Here is a 20,373-nt window from a genome sequence, read left to right as displayed (position 1 = left end):
GCCCAAATGACTTATTTTATGAAGAAATGGAAGGAAATTAAGAGGAAATTCGGATGGCTGAAGATAGGTATGTTTTTCTACACCAAAATGGTTTAATTGGAGGAGTTTGGAACTAAATTTCCATTGGAGGAGTGTTTGACATTAAGGGATGAAGACTTTAGAGGCATTTTCATGAGTGCAAGATATTTTCCAAGGCTTTTTAGTGGCTGCTGCTTTGATTTCTTGGTTTCCTTCTCTTTCCCATCTCTTTCCTCTCCCATTTCCCTCCTTTAGGCGTGCATGAGCCCCCTGCAGTAGCAGACTAGCTCCCTTTCTTTTCCTTCTACTTCCTCTTCTTCATTTCTCTTCCACCGTCCAACTCCAACAGCCCCTTCTTCCCTTTTATTTTTGTTGCTACTACCCAACCTGCCAGAACAGCCACCGCCTCTCCACTTCCGCACCGCCACAGCCACGTCCAGCCGCCGTCCCGACCTCACTGTCCGTACCATCAGCACCCGCGACCAGCTGCTCCATAGAACCGAATCAGCCACAAGCTGTGAGTTTGTGGGTTGTTTACCTTCGCCGTTGAGCCTCCATTGGAGACACGGTAGTCTCAAGTCTTCACCGCCTTTGTGTTGCCGTCGCTGTGAGCCCGCCGCCGTCTTAATCTGGTGAGTTAACTCCATACTCCTTAATTATGTTGTTAAGGATTATGGAATTAATTGCGCTTAAGGGGTTAGATTATTGTTAATTAGCCTTAAAATAGATAAGTGTTAATATAATTTAGTTATATTAGCCTTAAGATACATTAGTGTTAATCTAGTTTAGTTATATTAGCCTTAAGATACATTAGTGTTAATCTAGTTGGTTAGATTAGTACTAATGAGGATGGTTTAGCTTAGTTTAGTGGATTTCTCTCCAGATCAGTTTACTGGACCCTCGCCGTTTGCTATTTTCGTGGATGGAAATGTGCTACGATTTTGAGATTTTTTTCTTCTTGAAAAATGTTCTAGATATCTTTAGCTATGACATATATTTTACTCAATATTTTAGGGATTTAAAAAAATGAGATTTCATCTTCGTTATCTGCAAAATAGAATCTCGGTTTATGTGGGAAAACAGTGACCTTTTGGTGTTCAAATGATTTTTATCAACTCTTAGGGTTCGATTTTTGAAAGGATTTCTTCACGAAAGCTTTTCATCACATATTTTAGTTTAACATATTCAAATTTCAAATCAAACGGACAATTTTTAGACCTTGAACCAAATTGATTTTGGAAAACAGAATATCTAAACATGAACACAGTTTTTGTAACGACTTGAGCGATTTACTGCTCTTATTCTAGAAATATTTAGTTCAAGGTGTAGAAGTGTTCGTTTAAGTATCATTTATAACATATTCAAATTTGAGAATTTTCCGAACTCGTTTGATTATGTTTTTAGAATTAATTTTGTAGACGCGTGAGTGGCCCGGTTTCTGCTGATTAGAGCCAGTAGTGATTTTGTGATTATTCTTGGTATCGTGCTTGTTAGATAAGGTGTATTTGGTGATGTGAGTGACTTTTGGCATACTTAGAACTTATGCGTGATAATATGTGAATGGTTGTTCTATAGTGATAATTTATTGTTATTGCAAAAGATGACCTTATGAGCTTTTAATTAGAGAAACAATCGGGTGTCGGGTTGGACACCAAAAATTCTTTGCTCAATAAAACAATGAGGTTTTAAATTAGGTGTGTGCAAAGTTTGACAGATTAATTTTGAGTAATTATGAAGTTATTTTTAAACGTTTTGAACAAAAAAAAAAGGGTTACCAAATATTGTTTCTAAAAAGAGGGGTTGGAAAAAAAATAAAAATAAAAATATGGTGTCGGGTTTGGACGCCAAGTTTTATGTGCTCGTTAAAACCATGAAGTTTCAAAGTAGATGCGTGCAAAGTTTGATGAGTTGATTTCAAATACGTGACCCCGTACGAATTTATTTCCAAAAGCTTTAAAGAAAAAAAAAAGAGTTGCAAGTTTTATTATTTGAAAATAGATTTTTGTGTTCTTGGCTATATGATGCATTTTTGTGTGATTTTGGTGACTTATATGTGCAATTGATTGCTCAGTGATGGTAATTGGTTATTATTACAAAATTCGATTTTATAGTATTTAAATAGAAAAATACCGGGTGTCGATTTTCACACTGATTTTTATGTACTATATAGAATCGTGGAGTTTTGAACTGGGAGTGTACCAAATTTGATGGTTCGATTTAAATGCGTGACCATACACGATTATTTTACTAAGATAATTTTTAATACGAAGAAAATGGGCCGAGTTCATTATTTGAAATTGAGGTATTTGAGTGTAAAGCACGATATTCTTGACCAAGTATGTGCTGGTGTATGATCACCTAAATATCCTGATGTGTTTATGCGGGGTAATGAACCCGTTCTAATGCGTATAAATACACGGGACGATGCTCTTGTGTGGAATGCCGTCTAAGTTCGCGGATGGATTTCAGAACGATGCTCTTGTGTGGAATGACGTCTAGGCGGGGGTTTTGGACAATGCTGTTCACGAATGGATTTCAAAACGATACTCCTGTGTGGAATGCCGTCTACGTGGAGGTTCTGGATGATGCCGTGCTCGATGGGGCGAGACGACGCTCAGTTATGCCATATGACCGCTAACTGTTGAATTGACTGTGGCTGATGGATTGTAATAACTGGAACACACCTAAGCGGATGTGATAGTTGTACCTGATTATGGAGCAAAATTGTGTGGCATGGTATGGGATGTATCATAACAATTTTACCTTATAATCGGAACCCATGTGATCGAAATGATGTGTTCCGATTATTAAATCGCATTTACTACACAGATGATGGTATATATGCTGAGCTAACATGCATGTATGTGCCGAGGCGAGGTGAGTTCTGTATGGTGTGTGCTTAGGACCACCTTCGAGGCAAATTTTCATACTAATCAGCGCTTAGTCAATTGACTTGCTGAGATTTATCTCACCCTGTCGTGGGATAATCTTTTTCAGGGCCGTAGCGTGAAGATCTACTGAGTGCGGATGTGGTGGGCGCGAGAAGTGAAACCTTTCGGCTAGCCCTGCCGTTAGCGAAGTTTAGGATGAGCCTGATCCCTGAAGGTTGTTGAGAGAGTCGATAGAAAGTGGCCGCTAAGAGGCTTGCAATTAATAGACTTCCCAAGGTCAATAATTGGTAAGGAAATTGTTCCTTGTTTTTACTATCCCTATATTTGTTTATTGGCCGGGTGTTTACTTGTTTCGTTTCCGTATGTGCTTAATTGAAAGAAAGAAAAAAAAAGATTGGGTCGACAACGTGTCCTGAGACATCGCATTTTCAGTTGACCATCGAGGGATGTTCCCGTGCTCGGGGTTCAAGGCGTGACAGTTTGTCCCTTAATGTTTACATACACCACCTTATATAGGCATAAAATAACACATTAAAATTTTCTAGACCCATTTTACCGACAAAGGCTAATTATTTGTATCTGTCAAGTTTCCTACCGATAGGCTTACTTTTTCACTCATTATCTCGCTTTTTCCGCCTCTACTACAGTGCTATAGTACTATGAACAATACATGAACTCGCTAACTAAGTATTTTAATCGATACAAGCGGTCGATTTGAGAAATTATTTATTTTTGGCAAAACAATCTAAGTTGTTTTGTTTTATATAGAAAAAAAAAAAGGAAAAAAAAAGGAACGAAAGATTGTAAGATAAATCAACGGTCTTGCTCCCCACTCGCACCAATCCAGATTCTCTTTCTCGCGCAAGCCTGCCTCTCTGCAGCTCCCGCCTCCGGCGCCGGCGACGATGGCTTCACCGTTGCCATCGATGACCCCCCTCTCCCCCCTCACCTGCTGCTCCTCCTCCTCCTCATCCCATCCCTCTTCTCACAGGACGAAATTCGAATTACCCGCCAAATCCCAACGGTCTTCTCCCTCACCCATCTGCTCTCATGCCGGAGCTATCGCCTCTCCCTTAAGCTCGACTGCCAGCGCCGCTTCTTCCGGTGAGCGCGACCCCGTGTGCAGTCGATGTTTTGTGAATCCAGTTGATCACGATCTTCCTGAGTTCGCAGCCGGAGACCGCGTCTCGAGGAGGAGGAAGAAGCTCATAGCCGTGGCGGCCACATTGCCGTTTCTCCTTCAGTTGCGCGGTTGCGCGAAGGGAATCGTCACCAACGCCACCGAGTAAGCTCGTCACTCTTTGCTTTAGTTGATGGGAAGTCCATATTCTTTATCGGTTGGACCGAATGAAACGGGAATTTCGAGGGAGATTGAGATGCTTTTGAGCTTTGGAGTTGAGCCTGCGGGAGAAAGAAGGCTATGTGTTTTCGTCGGTGGTCGGATTATGGCTTTTGCAGCTGCTTCTTTCGGCGATCAGTTTGTGTGTATGTGTGCATGCTACAGAGTTGTCCCGCCGAAATGACGCTTTTTGCTTCCTTTAAAGGACTTCTTGCCATTTAAAATAGGAGGTCCGGGTGTGGTCCTTTAGATTATGAGATTTTAGTTTGTGTTTCCGGCTGGCACTTGAGGGGTAAAAATGTATCCTGGGATGGGTTTTCTGGTTGCTCATTCACTGACTTCCTGCATTTTAGTATCTGTAAGTTGTACCTGTGAATTGTCTTGTTTCACACATTGATGTTATGGACACCGCATTCAGCTGGGGAAAACCATTTTCGGTGATGGTTTGATGGGTCGAAATTGCGATTTGGAAGTACTAGTTGGATAGGGCTGTGAGTTTGATATTTTGTTTATCATGGCCTTGGGGCTGCATCTGTATTTGTGTTGATTTGGGGCAGTTGGATATGTCCATGACTGTTGGTTTTTCATGTTCGTATATCAAAGATTAGAAACTGATGAATCCACGATGATAAAGGAAGAGGTCAGAAAGGTAGTTTCCAAGGTGAAGGCTGCTGGTGTGCTTCGTTTGGTATTTCATGATGCTGGAACCTTTGAAATGAGTGAAAATTCAGGGATTTTACATGGACAGAAAGTTAAAGTACTACAAATAACGATACTCGACATCAGTAACTGTGCTCCATATCTCTGGCTACAAGTTTTGAATGCCTACTAATCGATCCAAATTGTTTTATCCTCTTTTCCCCATAATTGAACTTTTGAGCTGAAGCTAAGATGATGCATATATTGATTTCATCTGAATTAGGGGGGTATTGCTCTCATTTGCCAAAAAAGTTAGATAATCCCTGTAAATGGGCATAACTTTTTTTTTGTCATGGTGGTTAACTAAATGAACAAGGGCGAGTAATTCTATGACTGTTAAAGCAACTACAGACTCTAATGGACCTTATAAGTGAATGATCGATCATAGAGAGCAGTATCATTCATACTACCTGTATATGTGAACAGTCATGTCCGATTCTTTTAATGCATGCACATACTTCTTTTGAGTTGAAATTTTTCTGCGTCATGTCCTTTTGTCTGAGTATGGATTTCAATCCTCACATTGTAATTCTAATATGTTTTTGTGTCAATATCCAGGTGGTATGAATGGTTCCATAGTTTATGAACTTGAAAGGCCTGAAAATGCTGGGCTAAAAAAGCCTGTGAAGGTATGTTTTCTTTTATTGTTACATCCTCAAGCTTAGCATCCATTCTGGAGATGCAACATTTCATTTCAACTAGTGTACTCCCTCATGCATTTCTAGGCTGCTAGAAGTTCCTGTATATTATATCTGGAACAGTCAACTCGGGTTCATCTTCAGGCTAACTCGTCAGTCATTGTGTTATTGTTTAGATACTAGAGAAAGCAAAGGGTGAGGTGGATGCAAAAAGACCAGGTGATTTTTTTTAGTGTTATATTCTATATGCTGATAGTATGATTGTGGTGATATAGATGGAACTTTCCTCTCTCAGTATCCTGGGCGGACATAACTATATGTCTCATAACTCTCGTGAGTGTCATAACTTCTTCTTTTTTCGATCAATTGAGTGTCATAATTTTTTTAAAATGTTTATTACAAGTGCTATGTTGCATCGAATTTTCAACATGTAGGTATCGGAAATTACAATACTCATGTGGTTGAAGAAAATGTTATAGCATTCAATTGAGCGTTGTAGAAAAATTAAATTTATCACAAAAGTACTAATTTAGGGTTTTTGATTGTCAAAAAATTAATTTAAGGTAGATTTGTCATATATGTACTAATTTGAGATTTTTTGTGATATTAACTCTTTTTTTACGGGAGATGTTATGCTGAATTTAGTCCAACATGAATTGAGTTATTTAAGTCGTCGGGTACGATGGCAAACATGGGGGCAACTTATCCAATGATACCCAGAGAACTCATCTGCTTCCACATATAAAAGGTTCTTGACCACTTCTTGAAAGTCATCTCCAGGAATCCCATAATGCTTCATTCAAAACCCTCAGTCAACATAACATTACATTTTTACATTACCTTATGACTAAAGCGTAATAGCATGACCATCCAACTACCCTTCGGCAATTTGCATAAAAAACCCAAAGCCAAATCAGATTTTCGAAGAAAACCAAATCGAATCAAACCATATTGACATCCCTATTCTAACAATGTGATTGCTTTATGACAAATCTGACAAAGCAAACCTAACGTGCCACTGAGATTTGCCCAGAATTCATATTTTTATGCTAAAGATGGCGAGTGTTTTCAACCCCCATCGTCCACAAGAAATCTTAGCCAGCTCTTCTGTGAACATCTGACTTTGACCCATCAATTGGGTGATAACTTAGGGAGACGACATGTAAAGTTCATCCTCACGAGCCATTATATATGACATCACAGACTTATTTGTTTACTTTAGTCACATTTCTTTCTATGAAAATTTCAAATAAAAGGAAAATATTTTTCATGAAAATCATTTAAATAGTGATTTCCATTTTTTTTGTAATTTAAGAAAAGTAGTTTCATTCTCATTAGAAAGGAAATAATTTTCCTACAATTTAAACTCATTGTTTTCTATGTATATAAAACGTTATTTTGTAAAGCAATCAATTTTCCGTTATCAAAACATTGGAAAATTGGAAAACAATTTCCTGAAAACAGTTTTCCTTCACAAAAAATAAACGATTTGGAAAATATTTTTTTGAAAAATAATTGTTTATAGTGCTCATAAAAATGTTAAACGAAAAGTATCTTTATGGTCCACAAAGACATATTGACGTAAATTATTATTGATAATGAAAATATTTTTTATTAATTAATTATTTCAAGTGATATCTTTTAAGAAATTATTTTATAAATCATTCATTTTTGTGAAATAAACAGACTCTTTTCATTATTTCTTAGAGATTGTGACTTTTGGTAAAAGGGTCCGACGACAATTTAAGAAATTCTGGCATAGCCCAACATATCCTTTTATTGAGTCAAGGATGCCACGCGCATCATTGATCGCCTCTCCTCATTTCAAATCCACCGATGTTGACTCGTTACCTGATCGTGAGGCATCGATAGGGTTTTTCCTCTCGGTCAAGGGGACATCCCTAATTGCCACCTGGGGTCACTTTCATCACATGCAACTAGTTGACTTTTGAAAGTGCCACATTATCCACTACTTCCAAGTAGCGAGAACAATGTAAGGCTGCATTTGATTCTGTTTTGAAAATGGATTTTGAAAAATTACAAATGCTTGAAAAAGTGCATATTGTGTTTGGTAAAAATTCGTTTACAAAGTAACTTTAGGTTAAGTAGTGTTTGACAAAACAATTTACAAAGAGCTTTGGCTGTAATTTTTCTATTGAAAAACAAATTAAATCGTTTGCTAATTCCGGCAAAGGGTTTAGCCCACTGTTGAGTTAGGTCTGGCGTGGGCGGCTGAGGTCGCATGACCTCAACGGCCATCGCTTAAGGTAACCGACAAGCCCAAGCTGCCACTAGTGTTGCGCTACCTATGGTGATCGCTGATGGCACGTGCCCCCAGTCAACACTTGGGCTTGCCGGCGACCAACCTCAATATGTCCTTAACGAGGGTAAAGGGGGAATACAAGAAAGCTAGTGAGGGTAGAATGGGAAGAAAAAAATTCATTAAAATCTCTCGAGATAGCATTTTGAAAATGCTAAAAACCTAAGGCAAGCGGGGACCTACCTTATGCTTTCATCCTTCTAAGGCTAACTTTCAACCCCAAAACTTTTTAAGAATAGTTGCCAAACACCTCAAAATTTCCCTAAAGGGCTAGGCTCTCAAGGATTTTTAAAATGCTGAACCAAACACACCTTAAGATTTTTCATATAATGAGAAAACCTGCCTTAAATAGGTAAAATTCGGGCCCCTAATATGCCCTAGGTATCTATTAATTTCATGGACCAGGTAAGGAATGAACAGGAACCGGAGTGGGTGGCCTAATCATGAAATGGAATTGTTTTGCATAGAAATATTTCCACACACATATTTTCGTTCCTTAGTCATTGAATTGGCCAACTCCATGGAATTGAGAGTTATTTTGATGAAACAGAACTAGCAAAGGGTGAATGGACTTGAGACTAGTTACCGGTGCGTTTGGTTCTTTTTTTCAATGGACTTTGTATGGGGAAATGATGGGGTATTTGATAATCATTTTGAAGTAGTTTTCGACCAAATGCTGGCATTGGGAATGCTGAAAACCCAAAGCAATGAGGGACTAACATTTTGAAGTAGTATTTGCGGAATGTTGAAATTAGAAGTAAATTTTTTCTTCCAAACTTCCCTTAACAAATCTATAATTTTTCTATTTTGCCCCCTCCTTGTTACTGTACATCTCTTTATGCAAGGGTGGCCATTGAAGGCCAATTAGACCTGATCTGGCTGGCAATAGGCCAGGCGAGAGGCCAATGAGGGGCCAGTGATGATTGTGCTGATGTCACTTGAGGTCGAGCAACCTCAACTGACGGTCGCTAATGCTAGATCTGACTCATCGACAGCCTGAGCCCTTTGTCGACTCTAGTGAGAGGTTTGAGTTTTTTTAAATAAAAAATATAAGAAAAAAATTGAGCCAAAACCCCTTGCAAAAGTTCTTTTGCCAAACATCACTTGAACTGAAAATAGCTTTGCAGAGAGTTTAGACTGAACACAATTTGCATTTCTCAAAAGGTTTTGGCTTTTCACATTTGCATTACACCCAAAGCCTATTACCAAATTTAAACGAAACCCACCTTACGTAGGTTCAATTGGCACGTTAGAGCAACTCATGGCAAATGCAATTGGCAAAAGTAGGAAAGTGCTAAATAGTCCTCCCAACAACAGTTGCACCTTCCACTAAATTAATGTGTACCTTGATTTATGATTCAAACACATCGAGAAACCATTGTCGACCTGACTCGATCCATCCATTTAAATGAGTTTTAAATGGATTATAATTGAGTTACCTAACAAGCTAAACATTTCTTATTTTAAAGTTTTTGATTTTTTGAACTTTTCATAATCGTTTCCTGTTCAAAAAAAACTTTTCATAATTGTTTCTTTTATTGTCTTTTTTTTTCTACAAAATTTGGTGAGGGTTGCCAATCGTCTTTTTCAATCATAGGCAAGGGCTGGCTGATTGTGTCCCTTGCCCAGACGACGATTGGACAAGGGCCACAACCCTCACCCACTGCTAGCGAGGGCTTCGCAGCCCTCGTTAGATTTGGGTGAGGGCCCGACTCTTGCCCATGGGCCTCGCCAGACTTAGAATAAAGGAAAGGAAAATAAAATAAAAAGAAAAAAAATCAATTTTCTTTTGTAAATTATAAATATTATTCACTAGATTTGTATTGTACATAAGTGTTTAAGCAATATAATTTTAAGAAAATCATAAGAAATATGTTTTTCAAAATTGAGTTAAATATGAAAGTGTTTTAATAATATGAGTCAGGTCGAGTATGGGATGTTAGGTCTATATTGAATAGAACAAACCATTGTCGACCTGACTCGATCCATCCATTTAATAGGTCTAGTAGTGTTCAAGATCTCTGAGGATCCAACAAGTCTCTACTAGATGTTGTAGCCTTCCAGCCCACACAGATCAAATAATTAACGGTGGTATACAAGTATGTAATTTTTGGAGTGGCCCCAAAAGAATGCGCTGGTTTAATGACTCGAGCCTAAGCCTTGCATGAGCAAAACAAGTATGCTGATCACTTGAACAATCCCTTAGGGTTTTTCGGGGAGTTAATATTGGCTTTGAAGTGTTTCACAAATAGGGACATTTCTTCTTTTTAGGGGCATAAACAACAAATCGGATGCGAAGTATATTGCTTTCTTATCTCCGATTTGCCTACACGACATGACTCCTACTAGTCGAGAGAACGGTCGCCCTTTCGCGCATCATTGATTGATAGAGCAGCAGAAGTAGTGAGAGTACAAAGCACCGAGGGGGGTGGTTAAGGCCTCCCTAGGTGCGGCATTGGAATGATACAAATCGGTTCTCTTTCTTTAAGTTTAAGGATTCCCACGTCCTACTTCAACTCATCTCAACCTCCGACTGGGATTGCGAAATCGAGGCGAAAGGCCATTCCCGAAGCACATGCCACTCCCAATGCGAATCCGGCGAGCCTCATTGGTGGGATCTCCGACCAACACGGCCACGACCGGGGGGGCCGGCTTCGCGAACCCGTGGAGAGACGTTGGGGATCGAGAAGGGACACCTGATCATCGGAGCATGTTGAGTTCGCGGATCGTGCTTCGAGATCCCCCATAAAAAGCACAGAAGAATTCAGGAATGCACCGAGGCAAGTGAACATGCGCACGTCCGTACGGGGAGGCGATCAAGGGTTTCCCTTGGAGTCAGGGAAGGCCGACGGAGTGCGTGGATCTGGTCCAGCCTGGAGCGTGTCCCGATGCCTATCTTCCTCCCCGACAAAACAGCTAGATCAACCCTCAGTCACACTTCTTTAAATATATATATTATTACGGTATGGTAGAGGTGTTAAATGGGTTGTGCAACCCATTTATGGACCCATTTATAATTAAATGGGTCATTAATGGGTCAAGCTTTATCTTATAAAGCATCCATAATAAGCTTTAATGGGTATACACTAAGATATATGGGTTTTAAACGGGTCAAAAGCTGACCCGTTTATGACCCATTTATCAACCCATTTTTCACTCAAAACCTCATTTTCTCTCCTCTTCTCTTTAATTTTACAATTTTTTTTATAAAAATCAAAATTATAATGATTTTTTCTTTCCTTTTTTTCTTTCTTTCTTTTTTTTTTTTTCTTTCTTCTAACTCCGGTCGCCGGCACGGCGATGGCGGCGACCGGCCAGCGAGCCTCGAGCTCGCCGGACGGCCAGTGGAGGCCTCGCCGACGCGCCGGCGAGGCTCGAGCCTCGCCGATCCGGGCGAGACGCGAACTCGCCGGCGTCGGGCGAGGCTCGAGCCTCGCCGGATCTGGCGAGGGGCGGCTCGAGCTCGCCCGACGCCGGCGAGCCTCGAGCTCGCCGGACCGGGCGAGGCGAAGGCCTCGCCGACGTCCGGCGAGGCTCGAGCCTCGCCGATCCGGGCGAGCCTCGAGCTCGCCGATCTGGCGAGGCGGAGGCCTCGCCGACGTCCGTGAGGCCCGAGCCTCGCCAGATCTGGGCGAGGCGAAGGCCTCGCCGACGTTCGGCGGAGGCCCGAGCCTCGCCCGATCGGGCGAGACCCGAACTTCGCCGGCGTCGGCCGGGCGGAGCGAGCGGCTCGCCTGTGGCCGGTCGCCGGTCGTCGTCGTGGCCGCGGCCGCCAAAGAAGAGGAAGAAGAAAAAGAAAAAGAAAAAGAAAAGAGAAAAAGAAAAAGAAAATTAAAAATAATTAAAATTTTAATTTTTAAATAAAAATAATTAAAATTTTAATTTTTAAATAAAAATAAGTTAAAATTTAATTTTTTTAAAATAAAAAATAATTAAAATTCTTTTTTTTTAAATAATTTTTTAAAATTTGTATTGTATAAAATCATGTTAACAATACCATTTTAATATATATATAAGTTTTTTTATGTTTTGTTAAATGGGTCGGGTATGGGTTGGGTATAGGTCGGGTCGGGTATGGGTCAAAAAATTTGCACTGTAATAAATGGGTTATAAACGGGTTAAATGGGTCGCTTTGGGTCGGACCATTTATGACCCGACCCAAACCCGACCCGACCCACCCGTTTAACGGGTCTACGGTATGGTAAGAAAGATATCTAGACTTTTGTCTTGACTTGTTGATTTTGTTTTTATTTAAATGCGATGGAATCATTGCCTCACATGTTATCATATCCTTAGCTTTGCGAAAATCTTATATTTAAATGTCATTGAGATCGGTGTGTCCAAGAATTTAAAGGAAGAGTTGTTCAAAAAGATCTAACTCAATCCTAAACTTCTTTAATTTAATTAGTTTAGTCCTAAACCTTTTAATAATTTGTCAATGTAGTTCATTCAGTTTTTTTTTTTTTTTTTTGCTAGAAATCACTAACACATAAAATTTGACCCATTTAAATCATAACATATGTCATCTAGAATGACTAATTTTTTTAGCCAATTTAGTCTTAAATATTTTAACAATTTGCTAATGTGATTCTTTTAGTCAATTTTCGCTAGATTTCGCCGACCCATCAATTTTTAGCCAATTTAAATCACATCATCTATCATGTAGAGTGATTTGCTTATACCAGTTTATAATAGCAATCTCTCGATTACAATGTAATAGGAAATCATACAAGAGGAAGGCCCCCGCAGTGGTCGGAAGGGAATTATATTCATCGGACTTCGAGCAATCCATGATCGATACTTTCTAAGAAGTAATATGATTTTCAGGTCTAATGACAACTAACTCGCCAACCTATTGAAATTGATTGTGCACGACAAAGGAGAGAATTGAGACAATTCTCTTAATTTTTTTTTTTATAAAGTATTAGCATGGCCAATTATTAATGCCTTTTCTCTAGAAGGTTGGGGTGGATGAGACAACTGTGGTATTATTGCATGGTCGCGCACTCCATATTAAACTATTCAAGCATGCTGAATAGATGCTTTATTATTAGATAATTGAAAAAAAAGAAAAAGGAAAAGATGGGGGCGTTGATTAAATTCATTCAATGGAGATGGATTCTCTGGCGCTGCACTTAATGCATCTCAGTTGCCAAAACATTTCAAATTATTGCTCTTTTTCGAAAGTATTTTAATTCGTTTTTGAGAATAAAAACAGAGCCAGGTAAGCAAACATTGAAGATGTATTGGATCTACCGTACATACGTTCCACGTTGGAAAGGTTTATACATACGAGTCATGTTAACGAGCGCCTCCGAAGGTACCTATCGACAGAATCCTAAACCGTAAACATGCATAAACTAACCTTGCGAGCATACATATGTATCGATGTGACATTGAAGACATATTCCTGATAAAATTGCAAGGTTTGTGGGAATTTCTGGTCTAATTCGCTAAGAAATAACTTTATATTATAGATCCATTTTCAATTTTGACTCGAACTTCAAAAAATCCACAACTTTTACTCAAATCTTAAATCTCCTCACGCATTCAAAACTCACCACTAATGTTTTCGAAATTATCAATATCGGGGTTAGGTAGAGGTTTATTATCGGAATTCGTGTCTTCATCAATACTCTATCTTTTATATGGGTCAATACGAGTCTCCCAATATTGATAATCTCTATAAAAAAAAACCAGTGATGATTTCTAGGCGCGTGGGCAAATTTGGGATTAGCAATGGGAGTTGAAAATTTATTTTAGATAAAAAAAAAAAAAGTTTGCGATGGAATTGAGATTGGACTTAAGGAAATATTTTCATCACTTTCTAGCGTTTGGTTCATTTAGGAAAATGAGTCGATTGAAATTGTTTTTTCAGTCAATAGAAAATGTTTTCCTACCAAAATTCAAATTCGGAAAAATGATTTCCTTTTTTAAGAACTAGAAAAAAAAATTCCAAATACATGACTAACTATTGGCACTTGGCCCCAAAACTCTATGTTTGAGTATGAAAATCCCAGTGTTGATTCTCAAGTTTTGGCATGTCTCCTAGTGGCGGGGCATGGGCCCCATGTGCCCGTGCTTGCATCCAACAAGGCCAGGCCTAAATCCCGGTGCTTGTACCCAATGGTTCGGCCCCCGAACTTGGGTCCATAAAAGCCATGCTTAGGTCCCTAACACTCGAGCTTTGTTCCCAACTCTTTGGCCCAGTCCACAAAGACCATGTGTGGATCCTCGATGCTTGGACTCAGGTTTTGATTTATGAAACCTTTATGAAGATATTTTTAAAATTAAATTTTAAAATCGATTTTTTATAATTTATTCTTTTCTTTTATTCTTTTCTTTCTTTTCTTTTCTTGTTCTTCCTCCTTCCTCTACCGACTGCATGCTTTGGTGATGGTGAGTGAGCATGAGGCTCAACCTATCCAAGCAAGCTTGAGCGTAAGACTCACTTGAGGCTGGCAAGCTTGTAGTTTACCTAATCGAACAAGCTTGAGCTAGCCTGTGGCCGTCAATAGCCATTATTGAGGCCTGGCAACCGGCTAAGGAGGAAGGAAAAAGAAAAAGGAAAAGTTTAAATTTTCTATTTTTTTCTAAGATAAATTCAAGAGATTAAAAATCGTTTTTCGAATAAGATTCAAACACCGAAAAACGTTTTCAGTCACATATCACCAAATAAAGGAAAAAATATATTTTTTTTTTGAAAGATAATTTCCCAAAAATTACTTTTCTTTTTTATATAATTTTCTCTCCAAATAGACGCGCCCTAAAATTAGAGTTTTTCTTCTAGAGTTTTAGCTAAAATATTTAAGCGGGTTTCCTACCAATAGGGGAGTGCCCTGATCAGAAGGGTGGAAGCAGTTGCCCAAGCGTTGACTCTGCCCGCCTCACACCCGTCCACCTTTCACATTAAATGTTCCACACCTCCCAACCCCCCCATCCGGCACTTCCCTCTTCTCTCCACCGTCAATTTCAATAATATCCATAGCAAGCTTGTTTCCTCTTGTGATATTCTAAATTTGAATTCAATCCAAACGTGAAAGCAATGAGTGATCATCTCAGTCACATCCAACAGCCTCTCCTTCCATAGTGACATTTCACTCCATTTTGAAGAAATTTTTAAGTTCATTAACCCAAGAAGAAACCCTAAGCGTAACCCGAAACTCCGTGGCTCCAGGTATGTCCAAACTTCATTTCCGCAATTAAAAGCCCGCAACGAGTCGTTTTGCCCTGAATATAGGAATTGGCGTTGTTTTTCTTTGTTCAATGCCGTGCACATTAGCACCGGAAGCTACGTTGGCATTTGAATTTTCGCTTTTATAACTACACCTGGAAATGAACAATTGTTCTCAAATTCTTCATTCTGAAGGAGAGTACATTTTAGTTTTTAAGAACAAATGCGTTTCTTGTGGTGCATTTGATTCAGCTTTCCTAAAAGATTTGGAGAAACGTAAAATAGTTTAGTCTAAAGGGTTTTAGGGAAATTTATTTGGTAAACTTGACAAATTTCATTAATTCGTGGCTTCAACATTCCCAAAGTTAACATTTGGCTCAAAGCCCCTTGGTAAACCTTTCCAAACACCCTTCCTCAAGAAATTTTAGAGGTAAAAAATCCTTGCAAATGCTGAACCAAATGCACATAATAGAAGCAATACCATCATGAATGCTTCTATACTTATATTCACACACACACACATATATATATATATATTCATGAATGAAACACGGTTTCTAGAAAAAATAGCCATCAGAAGAAGCAAAGCACAAAAAATTCTATGTAGATATTGAAGATGTAATTAAGAGCTAAAACTTGAAGAGCAATGGATTAACTCAAAATGATTATGTTGAGCATACATTGGCATTAGTGTGCACCAAATAAAGGGTGCTACAGACACGAAATTGACTTAAACCCAAGAGGGGGTGGGGAGGGAGAGGGGGAGGCCGCGCCACGCCGCTGCCGCCAACCCTGCTTCAATGGCGAGAGCCAGCGTCTCAGCTAGGAGAACTTGGGTTGGTTCTAGTTAGGGCAAATGTCCTCTCACGGTGGTGAGGCCACTGTTTTTCGTCATTGAGTGAGGGCCGGATCACGCCTACATTGCACGAAATAGGCATTATACGGACGCCGAGTCTTCTTCACAATATTAAAAAAAGTTGTACTGAATTTTGAATTTGATTATGCTTTTTTCTGAAAAACATTTAGGATTCTTTGTACTTAACCTCGGGACCTGAGTATATCGTAAATTTATTTTGTCCGAGTCTCTTGTGGACTTCCTTCGGCATCTCTGGACGTAAAACACTAGAGGGTATTTCATTTTCCCGAGGAAGACGAAGATACAGAAAGAAAATAGGAGGATTGAGGCGTGCTGGCATTGGCACATTAAATGGAAGGCACGCAAGCTTATTGGCCGCCTATGGCATATTTGTTGGATAGGCAGACCGGCTCTTAGTTGGAGTCTTCAAGATTCTAGCTTTGTGGGGGGACTTGAAAATAGTTAAGGATTCACAAAGTACCCTGTTTTCGAGAGTTTTTCTAAAAATTTTAGGATTCATTGTACTTAGCCTAAGCACATTTAGTAAATCTATCGACTCTCGAATTCTTCCATGCCTTCTTTACGGCAGTTCAAAAGAAGGCCATGATCGTACCCTAACCAGAAATGAATCTTTTTTGTGCCTTCATTCTTTTCTTTCTTTCTTTTTTGGGATTTTGGCCTGAGCTAGCGACGGTTGATTTTCATGAATTTGTTATGAAGCAACGTACCCAGATATGATCATATAGCTGAAGCTGCTGCTGACGACTCTTTCAACGTCCGGCCATCATCAACCTAATTGCATTAAACACCATTTAAAAATGGCGCAAGTTGACCATGATGTCGGATCTGTCATCCCCGCACAGCCGATCAGCTGTCACTTCTTAATTCCCCACGAAAGAGAACGAAAAACAATCTTTAATGCACCGCCGGTCTTTCGAAACTTCGAACAGCTCCGAGTTCTTGAAAACACAAACCGCAATTTTCCTTTTCTTGTCTGGAGATCGCACATGTGCGCAGGGATTTTTAGCGACTGGACGAGGTGGCAACAACCGACGCTTTCTTCGTGCTTCGCACTCAGCTCTCTTCTTAGCCTTCTCCTTCTTTCGTCTTCCCGAGTCTGCCATCTGACTCTTGCGCCTGCGGCTTGAGGGGGAGGCTTCTTCTTGGACTTGCCGCTTTTTCGCACGGCGACAGGATTCGATGAATTCGTGGGACTCGAACGTGAGGTCCATCGCAGCCCACGAGTTTATTGCTCCTCCGAAGATTCAAATGTGAAAGCGTCAGGTGGCCGAGCTCTTTTTTCTTGCTCACATGTAGCGCGAGGGCCTGAAAAAGATTGATGATTCACACTGCTTGCTGTCGGTATGCTGCTTGGCTCCAAAGGTGAATGAATCGTCTTCTTCTCGTCAGAGCAATTCTTGAATCTTTCTGCTGCGCTCTGATTTCTGGAATTTCTGGTGTTGCCCCTCTGCAGAGCTGTGATTTCTCGGTCGAATTAGAGCTCGCAGTCGTTTATAGTTCGTGCCTGAAAGATTGGCAACTTCAGCCGCTCACTTTGTAGATCTCTTTTCTCTCCTGGGTCCTCCTGGTAAAGGAGGATTCTTGTAATTGTTTTCTTGAATTTGGTTGTGGGTGGAGGAAGATGGGGACGCTGCACATCGTGGGCTTGTTGTGGCTTAATGCGTTTCTTCTGTTTGGGATTTGTCTGGCAAGCATTCAGACCGTCGGTCAAATCTCGCCGGGGTTTCAAGGTTCTGAAATGAACTGGATCGATCATGACGGCCTGTTTCTCCTCTCGAATGACTCGAATTTTGCTTTCGGTTTCGTTACCACCTCGGATGTCACTGCGTTTTGGCTGGCTATAATCCATGTCGGCACCAAAGCAATGGTCTGGAGCGCCAATAGGGACTCGCCAGTCGTGATGTCGGACAAATTCGTGTTCGACGCCACTGGCAACGCGTTCTTGCAGAAGGGAGGGAGTGTTGTTTGGTCCACGGATACAGGCGGGAAGGGAGTTTCGGCTATGGTGCTGCAGAATTCGGGCAATCTGGTCTTGCTGGGAAGCAACAGCGGAGTGATTTGGCAGAGCTTCAGCCATCCGACGGATACGCTGCTGTCGAACCAGGAGTTCGCTGAAGGGATGAAACTAGTGAGCCAGAAATTGAAGAACTTGAGCTATACACTCGAGATCAAATCTGGAAATATGATTCTCTCTGCAGCGTATGGAACGCCCCAGCCGTATTGGACGATGGGGGGTGATACCCGTAAGATCATCAACACTAATGGTGGCCGAGTCGCTTCTGCGTCGCTTGATGCAAATTCGTGGAACTTTTATGATCAAAACAGAACCTTGCTGTGGCAGTTTGTGTTCTCAACTAATACGGATTCGAACACCACTTGGATTGCAGTGCTGGGTAACGACGGCACCATCTCCTTCACCAATTTGCAGAGTGGTGAAGTTTCTTCGACGATAATACCGGACAACCCTTGTGGCACGCCGGAGCCTTGTGACCCTTATTTGATCTGTTACAGCAATAAGATGTGCCGCTGTCTTCCTACTCTTAGCTCTCACCCGAATTGTGGATCGGGAATTAATTCTCCCTGCAATCGTTCGGCAGGTCCTGTAGATCTCATTAGTGCAGGGGACTCGATTAGCTACTTCGCTATCAGTTACATTTCGCCCTCGCTGAAAGCTGATCTAAATGGTTGCAAGACCTCTTGCCTTGCCAACTGCTCGTGCCTTGCAATGTTCTTCCAAAATAGCACCGGAAATTGCTACATGTTTAATGATGTTGGAGCTTTCATAGCCTCCGGGAGCAGTTCCGGATTCACCGCCATGATTAAGGTATCGAGCAATGGAGGGGCTGGTGCAACTCCGGGAGGGAGCGGGAGCAACAAGAAGCGTGTGATTCTTGCTGTTGTCATTTCCATCACGACAGTGCTCCTGATTTTTGGTTTAGTTTACGGAGGATTCAGATGGTTTGTGTTGAGGAAACAGTTTCCGGAATCGCCTCAAGTGACGTCAGAAGAGGACAACTTCCTGGAGAATTTAGCCGGGATGCCAATCCGTTTCAGTTACAGGGATCTTCAGACGGCGACTGACAACTTCACAAGGAAGCTCGGGCAAGGTGGTTTCGGCTCCGTGTACCAAGGAGTCCTCCCGGACGGAACGAGGTTGGCTGTGAAGAAATTGGAAGGCATTGGCCAAGGAAAGAAAGAGTTCAGAGCAGAAGTCTCCATCATCGGAAGCATACACCATCACCACCTGGTCAGGCTAAAAGGCTTCTGCGCCGAAGGTTCGCACCGACTTCTGGTTTACGAGTTCATGGCCAACGGGTCTTTGGATAAATGGATTTTCAAGAAGAACAAGGACGACCTGCTCGACTGGGAAACGAGGTTCAACATTGCTTTGGGGACGGCGAAAGGATTGGCTTACTTGCACGAGGATTGCGATGTGAAGATTATTCACTGCGATATAAAACCCGAAAATGTGCTCCTCGATGACAGTTTCCAGGCCAAAGTCTCGGACTTTGGATTGGCCAAACTGATGACCCGAGAGCAGAGCCATGTCTTCACTACCATGAGAGGCACGAGAGGCTATCTCGCACCGGAGTGGATAACGAACTACGCAATATCAGAAAAGAGCGATGTTTACAGCTACGGAATGCTGTTGCTCGAGATCATTGGCGGGAGAAAGAACTACGATCCTTCGGAAACCTCGGAGAAATCTCACTTCCCGTCATATGCATTCAAGATGATGGAAGAAGGGAAACTGAAAGACATCGTTGATTCGAACATCAACTTCGAGGACAAAGACGACCGTGTCTCCGTCGCGATCAAAGCGGCCCTGTGGTGCATACAGGAAGACATGTACTCCAGGCCGTCGATGACCAAGGTTGTTCAGATGCTCGAAGGCCTTTGCACTGTCCCGATGCCGCCGATGACATCTCCTCTGGGTACTCGCCTCTTCTCGAACATGTTCAAATCGATCAGCGAGGAGGGGACTTCTTCGGGGCCATCGGACTGCAACAGCGACACCCATCTCTCCGCCGTTCGGCTCTCAGGCCCCAGATAACAGCTGTAGATGGTGTTTGTCCATTCCTATCTTGTTAGGTTCTTTCCATGTATATCATTTTGATCCCTCCAAACTTTTGTAATGCTAGTTGCTAGAGTTAATACAGAAGAAGCTTTTGGTCTTCAACTTTTGTGCTTTTGCAGCATGTATATAGGGAGAAAGGTGAGATCAGATGGGAATGCTATTGAAATGAAGTAGACTTGAGCCGTTTTGGGAGAAGGGTGCCTAGCTTGAAAAGATTCTACAGCGGATGTTCTTTCTGAGCAAGCTTTTCAAACCATAATAAAGTCGCTCCTGCTAACATCACAGCAATCTGATTTTATCATCTTAAAAAGAAAATGGCTTTGGCAGAAGGGCAAGAAA

The 20,373-nt window shown here is 41.1% G+C and overlaps 1 protein-coding gene across 1 annotated transcript; it reads left to right on the top strand.

Moving 5' to 3' along the window:
- Window positions 1–16,865: 16,865 nt before the first annotated feature.
- On the top strand, window positions 16,866–20,229 carry LOC104437030 (G-type lectin S-receptor-like serine/threonine-protein kinase SD2-5). Its single transcript, XM_010049891.3, has 2 exons — window positions 16,866–17,318; window positions 17,410–20,229. The coding sequence occupies exon 2, from the start codon at window positions 17,578–17,580 to the stop codon at window positions 20,008–20,010; it is 2,433 nt and encodes an 810-aa protein (XP_010048193.2). The 5' UTR covers window positions 16,866–17,318; window positions 17,410–17,577; the 3' UTR covers window positions 20,011–20,229.
- Window positions 20,230–20,373: the final 144 nt, after the last annotated feature.

The sequence above is a fragment of the Eucalyptus grandis genome, chromosome 3 (assembly GCF_016545825.1).
Source record: "Eucalyptus grandis isolate ANBG69807.140 chromosome 3, ASM1654582v1, whole genome shotgun sequence".
Lineage (NCBI taxonomy): Eukaryota > Viridiplantae > Streptophyta > Magnoliopsida > Myrtales > Myrtaceae > Eucalyptus > Eucalyptus grandis.
This window is presented reverse-complemented; position numbering and strand designations above follow the sequence as displayed.

What these genes read in the sequence shown, in the direction of transcription:
- LOC104437030 (XM_010049891.3), top strand. Translation starts at nt 17,578, where the DNA reads ATGGGGACGCTGCACATCGTGGGCTTGTTGTGGCTTAATGCGTTTCTT.